Consider the following 10219-nt stretch of genomic DNA (forward strand, 5'->3'; position numbering starts at 1 on the left):
TCCCAGTGTATTTTTATGTTTTCACTTTTTATTGGGCTATAATTTACATACAGTAAAATGTACACAGTTATGTGTACAATTATAATACATTTTTAAAGTAGAATATGTCCATGTCACTTATACCATTATCAAGATATAAAATGATTCCACTGCTGCAGAAAGCTGGCTTATTTATGTACTTTTCCAGGTAATCCTTGCCACTCCCTCTTCCCCCAGCCTTGATTCTTGATTACTTTCCTTATAGATTAGTTTTATCTTTCTTAAGAATTTTATATTACTGGAATTGCTCAGTATGTACTCTTTTGTGACTTTTTTTTCTCCTTATGTAATTGAGATTCACCCACGTTGTTGAATTTATCAGTGGTTCATTACTTTATATTGTTGAGAAGTATTCCATTGTATGGAGATACACCCATTTATTTATCCATGCTCTTATTGATGGAATTTTAGTTGTTTGCATTTTTAAAATGAATTTCAGTTTATTATGAATAAAGCAGCCATGAATGGATCATAGGGTATGTTTATGTTTAACGTTATATAAAACTGCCAGATTGGTGTCCAAAGTGGCTATATACTTTTATACTCCCATTAGCAATTTATGAGAGTTTCATTTATCCCAGAACAAGGCTTCCTCATGCTACCCCTTTATAGCTATAGCTACCCATCCCACCATCCCTAATCTGGTAACCACTGATCGATTCTCCATCCCTATACTTTTGTTAGTTCGAAAATGTTACATAGGGACTTCCCTGGTGGCGCAGTGGTTAAGAATCTGCCTGCCAATGCAGGGGACACAGGCTTGAGCCCTGGTCCACAAGGATCCCACATGCCGCGGAGCAACTAAGCCCGTGGGCCACAACTACTGAGCCCGTGCGCCTAAAGCCCGTGCTCCACAACAAGAGAAGCTACCGCAATGAGAAGCCCACACACCACAACAAAGAGTAGGCCCCGCTCGCTGCAACTAGAGAAAGCCTGCAGCAACGAAGACCCAAAGCACCCAAAAATAAATAAATAAATATATTAAAAAAACCAAACAACCCTCTGAATAGTAACACTCTGTGAAAGGGAAGAAAGATGAGAGTATGAAACCATGAAGCCAAGAAAAACAATCTTTCAGTAAAGAAGCTAGACATTTGTGTTGAATGCTACTGAGAAGTCAAATAATCTGTTTATGGATGAAGTTAAGTTGTGCCAGTTAAGTACAGTGGAGAGTAGACCAAGAAATGAGGGAGTCCAAACATGGGCAATGGAATCTGAGTCAGATGCATAAGGAAGGAAATGAGGAGATAAGAGGTGAAAGATAGTGATGAGGTTTGGTGAATCAATAGGCTCAGTGAAACTGAAGTTAGATGTTAGAGTGTAAGTACTAAAATAAGTGAGCTGGAAGTGTTGGGAATAAAGGAAGATGATTGAAATGAAAATTTTGGAAATGGTGCAGTAATTAATGATGAGATCAAGGTCTGTATGACCATAGGAACTATGGAAGAAGGCAACACTGGAGTTGAGGACAAGAGAGCCCAAGCAGGATGTTAAGTATGCAGTCTATGTGGATATTGAAATTACCAAGATGTCAAGAGTAGGGAATGACAGAAGCCAATGAGCCAGGTTTCAATTATTTACCCAACTGAACATAATCTTTCCCTCTTTGAACTTCCTGTTAAATTTTGTACCTCCTGGGCTTCCCTGGTGGCACAGTGGTTGAGAGTCCGCCTGCCGATGCAGGGGACACGGGTTCGTGCCCCAGTCCGGGAAGATCCCACATGCCGTGGAGCGGCTGGGCCCGTGAGCCATGGCCGCTGAGCCTGCGCGTCCGGAGCCTGTGCTCCGCAACGGGAGAGGCCACAACAGTGAGAGGCCCATATACCGCAAAAAAAAAAAAAATTTTGTACCTCCTTAGTAACTTTCTCTTATTCTTTGCCTTTTGTATACTTTTTTTTTTTTTTTCCTCTCCTAAGACTAGGCAATGAAAACAAATCTGTGGCTATCCCCTATAGCACAGAGCACACATTTTCTAATACAGTGTTGCCGTGAATGAGAGATTATAGTGACCTTAAGAAGCCTCTGTATGACTGAGGGCAGAACCATTTCATTAAGGGCCAGTCCAGTTTGGAGATAGGAGAATAATAATGCCTTACAGAAATCATCTCATGACAAAGATATACAGCAACAATCAAAGTTTATTTTAGAAGAGATTTTCAGTTCTTAAATAGTACAAAAATAAACAGACATTTGTTTCAACACATACAGTTTACATAAATTAATTTAATCATACATTTGTCTGAGGCACCAAAACATTCAACACATATTCCAAATTCCCAGATTCAGTCATTCAGATATTAACAAATCAGTTTTTTTAAATCAAGTTAACAGTTTTTTATACAAGCCCTTCTACTATTGATTCTTTCTTAACAATAACATAAAACCTTAAAAGTTCCCCTGAGTTATTTCTCTTTAATGAAATTTTATTTTCTCCCTCTGCCTGAGGCATACTTTTTCAATTATTTACATAAATACTGATGTTGTCTGTAGTCAGTGCTTGATTTAAAAATATTAAAACCCACAGTTCTTTGCACGGAATGTCCCCCCAGCAAGTTATGGGTCAATGAATTAATGAAACGTCCACAGGTCCCTCAAAAATGTACAAAATATCAGTCTTATAGCACATCCAGGCTAATGAGACACAACATTCTCTGTGGGCTTTACATCTAAGTATACCAAAGTTGGATTCCTAAATAAATTTATTCACAAATCTTAAGCCAATTACTTATCTTGTATTAATAATTCAGAGGTAATCCCAAAAGATACATTGATTCTGATATAATGCAGAAAAAAAAATCAATGCCGCCTTAAACCCAGTTTATAATAACCATCCTAAGAAGACATAAATAATAGTCTTCAATAAATTAAATTAATATACAGTACCAGAAAATGTCAGCTGACAATGAGCTGTGGAAAAGAAGCATTGTCTTCCTGGGAACTATTCAGCAATTAAGTTTTGTTTTTAAGTGAGAACCCCCTACAGTTCTAAGCTATTAGCCTCTACAAGGCTACTTTGGTTTTAAATTATTCACAAAGTTCTCTGCCTTTCACTTAAAATGAGTGTATACCTTCTTGTAAAGGCCTTCTGTAGTACTCCTGAGCTGAGCTTTTCCTGAAAACCTGCATAAGTTCAGGTAAGAAAGTATAGAGTCCAAAGAAAGACAAACTCAGACCTTAAAACCAGGAAAACAAAATAGAAGTAAACTGATCAGAAAATGGCTAAAAGATCATAAAATGATCATTGAGTAGGTAGCTGCTTCTCACACATCATGGAAGACACCTTGGAAATATCGATAGTGTAGAAAGAAATGTGCAGCATTTTGTCATCTTGTAACAGCATTTAAATGTTCAAACATCTTAGCTTTTGTTCTTATTATAAGTTGAAATTCAAGTAAAAAGATGTCACACTCATTTCTCATTGGATTGTACAAAAGGATGAAAACTGTTTTCCCCCTTTAACTTGAAGACATCTTTAAAATCAACATGAAAATCTTCACAAGTATGACCCCTTTCTCCTTAACAGAGATGTTAAGTAACACAAGGAGTTTAACATAAATATTAAATAATTAAGTTAAAAGAAATAGTTCATATAAATAAATAAATATGATCAATCAGTTTCTACAGTTCAGCTGAACGTTCTTTTAGTAGTACTGTGGGGTTGATATCATCTAGTCCAGAGTGGGAAGAGCTTGCATTAATGGTGACTGTTTTGGTGAGCTGTGGATCTTGAACACTGAATGAGGTAAAAGGACAGCCTTTCACATTATTGCAGATGAGAGACTGAATTGAGGCAGTCTTGATGATTTTAAAACCTACTTCTCCACCAAAAGTGCTAGGCTTCCAGTACTCAGGAGAACATATAGGATTACCCATAAGTCCTTTCAAGGAGAATGGTGCTCCAACTTCTACCATGGTCTCCCCAAAGATGGCGTCTGGTCGAGGCTTTTCTACCAGAAGAGCAGGATACAGCTCCATGGCATCAATGTCACCGTAGAGCACTTCTAACTCCGCAGCCATTTCCTTCTCTCCTGTGAAGGTGACAAGGACAGAGATACAACCAATGTAAAACTTTTACAAAATAAAAAAAGTCTTACCCTTTGCTCAATTTCCTTTCAACTTCTGCTGTTTTCATTTGCCCCTTGACTCTTTGAAGAAGTTTAGAAACTGTTTCTCACCTGTAAGTTCTTCAAATGATTTATAAGGCTTCAGCAGAAAGCGTTTGCGGTACTCATTAAAAGACTGGTATTTCATCTCTCTGCTGTGGTCAATTGAAGCCTTTGATACTTTCTCTACTGCAACTGGAAGATTCCTACCACCAGCAACCTGTTGAAAATGAATTACATTGTAGAACACAATTGAGTTTTAGGCATATTTAAGATTTTTTTTTTTCTTTTTTTGGCCGTGCTGCACAGCTTGTAGGATTTTAGTTCCCTGACCAGAGATTGAACCTGGGCCCTCGGCAGTGAGAGTGTGAAGTCCTAACCACTGGACCACCAAGGAATTCCCAGATTTCTATTTTAAAAGCATCCCTTGGGTACCAAGTACATAAGACTGATGCCCCAGCTCCCAGCTGAGACCTAAACTGTAAGTTTGGAATATTTATAGAATATTTCTATGATCTAGATTATAATGGTAACATTATATTATAATCGAGATTATATGTTAGGCTTCTTATTTCAAGGAAAGAATATTACTAGCAAATAATTACTCTTTTAGTAAGTTTAAGAAAAATCATTTCTGCAGCAGAAATTCTAGTTACTGACAAGTCCTTTGTTTTGTTTTGTTTTTCAATAATAATGCTTACCCTGCCAGCAATTTGCCTGGTAAATGATTCAACAAACTGAGTGAGGCCGTGTTCCAGTAAGAGGGAGTTGTTATAGACAAATTGCTGATACTTGTAGTCCTGGCCATCAATCTGAAAGGTGTCAGGCAGAAGGGGATGCCAGTGGTAGAGTGTGTTAAACTCAGCAGCAATACGGTTTTGGTACTGGAATTGTTGGTTAAAAAGCAGCTCTGGGTCAAACTTCAGTTTGAAGTGATAGCCACTCAGGTGCTGTACATAGTCTTCAATCACAATCTTAATAGTTTCTCCTATTGGCACAAAAGAAAAATTTAGAACATGAATTTCTTCTCACAAACATTCAAGAAACCAAAATGCAATTGTTAATTTGCCATTCCTTCACTTTTATATTTTCTTTTTTACCATCAAAAGCTCAGGAATTGAATGAATATGGAGCAGGTGATTTTACATGTACTACACTCCCCCAGAATTACTGAAAACCTAGCAAAGTTAGTTTTCTCTGGGGAAGAGGATTTTATTTAAATGATTTGCCCTTCTTGCTTACCTATCAGTATTAGCCTACTTGTCTGGAACAACCGCTCATCGTCCCATTCTGGATGCTCATGTTTAAGAACATCACACACTCTGTTGTGTTCCCGCAGCCAAATTGTGGCATACATCATCAGACCAGGCACCAGACCAAAGACTTCCTGCCCCACAGCAAACCGCAGGTGTTCAGGAACATGAGGGGGGTAGATCATCTCGACCTGAGTATCTTTGACTGTGGGAGGATACATTTCACCACCAATTATCTAAAAAATAACAGTAACAAAAGAGGTAAGAAACAAATTTTAATCATAAGAGATTTTGAACATAGGTGGGTAGTGAGTCATAACTAATTCTTAATTTTTAAATGGAACAAACCTGATATTTCATTTTTCCATCCTTGAAAAGGCGCAGTTTATGCTGTCTCTCCAAAGATTCACCGTAAACATGATTTAAATCCACCTAGAAGATTATGGAAAATTTTTAATTTGTTGCTGTTGTTTATTCTTATGTAAAGTGTCTATGATGTATTTATCACTAAATAACTTGATGATTTAGTTTGCTTTAATTAAAATTTTTCAATAACACATTTTTCACAGCCACAAAATAATAAATTAACTTGTTTATCCACTGAAGCTACTAAAACCTACAAACCTAAATATGTCTCCTAAATATGTCACCTATTAGTGTCTCATATGGAGCTTATATCATAAATTTCACTATAACTATATGGTATTTCTTTTAAAAAGAAGCAGAAAATGTTTGATATAAAATTCTTATCAATAACTTGAAGCTATGTCACTGAAATCCAAGAGATAATAATGCTGCAAAAATCTCACCTTATAATATTTAAGGCAGCATAATCAGGGTACAAATGTTTTTGAAGACAACCTTTTGCAGTGCCAATATTTTAAACTAAAAATATAAGAGCCAAACTACAAATAATAATCTGTATATATGTATGTAAGTATGTGTGTCTGTGTGTTTGTTTTTGTATTTTTACCAAACCAGTGAATTAAAATGGAAACTCCATTTAAGGTTTTTATAGATAGAACTATGATTTGCTACTAATTTTGATTTAACTCTGTCTTACCCCATGGCTCTGTCCCGTGGTGAAAGCTGGTCCTCGCTTATGATCTGTCTTGAAAAATTGATGGGTGAAGTGCTGGGCAAAGAACGCAAACATCATATTTGTGCCCTGGGGATCAGGGATGAACTTTCTTCTTAGAAGTACTTTTTCCACAACTTCTTTCGAATCAGGAAGCTCTTTCCTCCCTGAAAAATGAGAAAGCCTAAGGTAAGAATCCATCTATATATTCAAGGAAGCAGAGAGTGACTGTCAATTAACCAGGGACTTTTTCACTTACAGGAGAAGTACAACTTTGAACAGGATCATAATATAAATGGAAGTTCTAAAACACAGGGGAACAACTTCTTATTGAATATTTTAATCTATTTTGTTTAATATTAATTCAGTTTTAATGATAGAATTTGAAAACATCATGACATTATACCAAAATGCCCATTCACTTTCATGGAGTAGTTTACATGGACTCACACTTTCAAAAAATCTCCAGAGATATCCATAAGGAAAAAATGGTTTTATTAACAAATAAATCATAGTTTATGGTCAAATTTTCTAGGTAGCAATCCAATCCCAGTTACAGTTAATACATCTCTAACTGCTTCCTCTCACTCACCTTTGACACCCATGGGTGTTGGGCAGTCATCAGGCACAGGAGGAAGAACTCTGGTGTAATAGGACAGGTTAGAAAAGGCTTCCCAGCTTTTATAGCCGTAGTGCACATTATAAGTTGGAGGGCTGTCAATCAGATGTGATCTCGCTGAAATTTGAGGGGAAAAAAAAACATTATTTGCTCCCATATGCAAGGCAAATCAATGTTCATTTTTATTGTAAAATATGCAAAGTGGCACTAGAGTGAATTTAATTCCAACAAAGATACTCTATTTTAAAACAGTTATACTTTAAAGCCAACGGCCACTGGTACTCAAAAAAGAGGAAAGAATGATTCATTAACATGCATCTTTGATAACGTATATATACTTTACAGAAGACAGTATGGTCCAGCCATCTTGATTTTTCAAATAACCATCCACTTACTGCTGAAGAGGCCTATGAGGAATGTCTGGGCTTGACACTCACTTCAGAAATAAAGGTATTTTCTTGCTGACCCCAATCCAAATTATCCATTTATTTTAATGGGTGCAATTCTGTGGCCCATGGGCATTCAATAAACAACTAGACCACACTTCCTTCACAAACTGTCAAGAACAGTGAAGGTTAGAGGAGGTATGCAGGTATGCAGGATTTTAAGTAGAATTCTGACTGAGAGACAGAACTTTATAAACTTGAAGGGATTCAGATGTCAATATTTCTGGCCATTAAGACAGAAGGTAAACTAAAATGGTATATTTAAATGTTTTGGATTAAGTTTAAAAATCTAAAGTTTTATAAAGTACATTTTTCTTTGAGGCCGCTGAAAGCCCTAGAAAGTGATTTGTACTTACATATCAACACATATCTCATAATCATATTCTGCAGGAAGGGAATGTTATTGACAATGTTCCAGACTCCCTTGAAGTGCGTAAGTATGTAGTGCACTGTGTTTGGAGTGGGTTTCAGGAATAATTTTATTCTTGTCAGAAATTCAGCTGCAAAGAGAAAAAAAAGAGAGAAATTAATGGGACCTCATTATAAGACACAATTCTGTAAAATGATAAACTGTATATATCCCCATTCCAAATGAGGGCACCCAAAAACAAACTTACGTGTGGTACAGTTTTCACCATAGAATCCTGTTCGGGTACAGTCACATTTATACTGGTCAAATCCTATGCTCATACATACACCTCGATTCTGGCATGGACTGGAACAGCAAGGATTTGCTACAATAAAGTAAAGACAATGAGATTGATATATATGTCATATATATGACATAACATGTATAAAATAGATAACTAATAAGAACCTGCTGTATTGCACAGGGAACTCCACTTCACTGTACAGTAAAAATTAACACAACATTGTAAAACAACTATACCCGAATTTAAAAAAAAGAAAGTAAAGACAGTGAATAAATCATTCTTCAGTGTCTTAATCTTGACTTAAACATTTAATTGTTTTACTTACTATGATTCAACTTTATGATAAAAAAGTTCAAAAAATATACAGGTAGTCATGGGAAAACAATTTTTTTTTTGGCTTGCCTCACAGAATGGTTATAATGTAGAAATACCAACTTCCTATTCTAAATAAAGGTAACAGAATATTCCACCAGACATATTGGTGGAATGTTGCTAAGCTTTTCTTTGTAACTTTTTAGATGTTCAAATTAGCCTTTTTAAGAGGCTCAAAGAAGTAGGACTTCCAAAATTAAAGTTAATTGATCTAGTACATTAATCAAAATTTAAGTGTTTTTTTTGTTGTTTCCTTTTTGTTTTTGTCAGAACTCAAAGCTGTTGAAAGATCTGGACAAAGAACATTCCAAGTTGAGAGGAAAACTAGTGAAAAGGCCCTGAGGCGTATTTGAGAGAGTGTGGCAGAAGCAAAGCTAGGAGGAGAGGTGGAAGGTGAGTTCAGAAAAGGCAAAGGCAGATCATGTGGGTCTTATGGGAATTTGGGTTTTATTCCATGTGTCAAGGGAAATCATTGAATGGCTTACAGTATTAAAGTGGCATGACTTAATTTACATTAAACAAAAACAAAACAGGGAATTCCCAGGCCATCCAATGGTTAAGACTGCTCTCACTGCTGAGGGCCTGGGTTCCATCCCTGGTCAAGAAACTAAGATCCCGCAAGCTGCGCAGTGCAGCCAAAAAAAAAAGTAGAGAAAATTTCAAAGTAAAAACAGCTTCATTTTTAAACATTTTGCTTACCTGAAAAAACAATCTGGACTTCCCTGGGGCAGGAAAGCACTAACTAGGGTATTTAACACAATTATTTCCATTCAATAACAGTAGGTACTATTAAAAACAAAACATCTCGGCATATATTGATCAGATTCTGTCTTATGACAACCTGCAAATTAGTATCACTATTCCTATTTAGCAGATGAGAAAAGTGAGACTCGGACGGGTTAAGTAAGTGACCCATGATGATCAGAGCTGATGGCAAAGCTGAGCTGTCCGTCCAGTTTATTTGGACTCGAGTGGTCCAGCCTCTTTACAAAGCCATACAGCCTCTGTCTTCCGAGGGTATTCAGAATACCTAGAGTTCCCTGGAGAGGTCAGAGCGGAAACTCGACCCGGGTGTACGGAGCCGCGGAGTCCCAGGTGCCGGGCGCCCAGGTACTCACTCACCTGCACCACAGAGCGCCAGGGCGGCGCAGAGCAGCAGCGCGCGGGCGAGCATCTCGGCTGCGGGAGGGGCGCGGGACCGGCAGAGGCGTTGCGTTGTGTGAGTCCCGCCTGTCCAGTTGGAGGAAGGCGCGGTACGGAGTTCCTGAGCGTCCTCTGACGGTCGCTGCGAGTCGTTTGACAACTGGAAGCTAACGGAGAGGACCTTCCTTTTATGCGTGAAAACAGCCCACGTGACGGCATGACTGTTTCTTTCCGCCTTTCCTTCCACCCCTCCAAAACTTTTCCTCCGTCTCTCCACTTAAATAATTGCGTAAGACCCGCCCGGGTCGGGGTAGGATTTTTTTTATCCACGGAAACTGGAAAATCGGAAACCTGGGAGGTTGCGCTCGGCTTCCCCAAGGTGGGTGCAAAGCGGATCGCCCCCTCCCCACTTCGATCTTCCTGAGCCCCTCCCTCCCTGGGTTTCTCCGCCCTCGGCGCCGGGCTTCGCGCCAGATTCCTTTCCTTCTTTCGGGTCTTTGACCCAGGCTTCCA

General features: G+C 38.0%; 1 protein-coding gene across 1 annotated transcript; it reads right to left on the reverse strand.

Annotated features, from left to right (window-relative positions):
• Positions 1-2207: 2207 nt before the first annotated feature.
• On the reverse strand, positions 2208-9985 carry PTGS2 (prostaglandin-endoperoxide synthase 2). The gene is made up of 10 exons (XM_024751187.1): positions 9686-9985; positions 8156-8272; positions 7895-8038; positions 7066-7209; positions 6459-6640; positions 5744-5827; positions 5385-5631; positions 4844-5130; positions 4215-4362; positions 2208-4067 (listed from the first exon to the last, which is right to left on the reverse strand). Exons 1-10 carry the CDS (start codon positions 9735-9737, stop codon positions 3658-3660), a joined length of 1815 nt encoding a protein of 604 aa, XP_024606955.1. The 5' UTR covers positions 9738-9985; the 3' UTR covers positions 2208-3657.
• Positions 9986-10219: the final 234 nt, after the last annotated feature.

Source organism: Neophocaena asiaeorientalis, unplaced genomic scaffold, assembly GCF_003031525.2.
Source record: "Neophocaena asiaeorientalis asiaeorientalis breed wild unplaced genomic scaffold, Neophocaena_asiaeorientalis_V1.1 scaffold67, whole genome shotgun sequence".
In the NCBI taxonomy this organism is placed as follows: Eukaryota; Metazoa; Chordata; class Mammalia; order Artiodactyla; family Phocoenidae; genus Neophocaena; species Neophocaena asiaeorientalis.

Bases quoted from the DNA above. Each gene is read 5' to 3' on its own strand.
- PTGS2 (XM_024751187.1), bottom strand. From the start codon at position 9,737: ATGCTCGCCCGCGCGCTGCTGCTCTGCGCCGCCCTGGCGCTCTGTGGT. The intron at 8,273-9,685 runs GTGAGTGAGTAC...ACTTTATTGTAG, and splicing joins CCTGGCGCTCTGTGGTGCAG to CAAATCCTTGCTGTTCCAGT. The intron at 4,068-4,214 runs GTGAGAAACAGT...TCACCTTCACAG, and splicing joins ATCATTTGAAGAACTTACAG to GAGAGAAGGAAATGGCTGCG.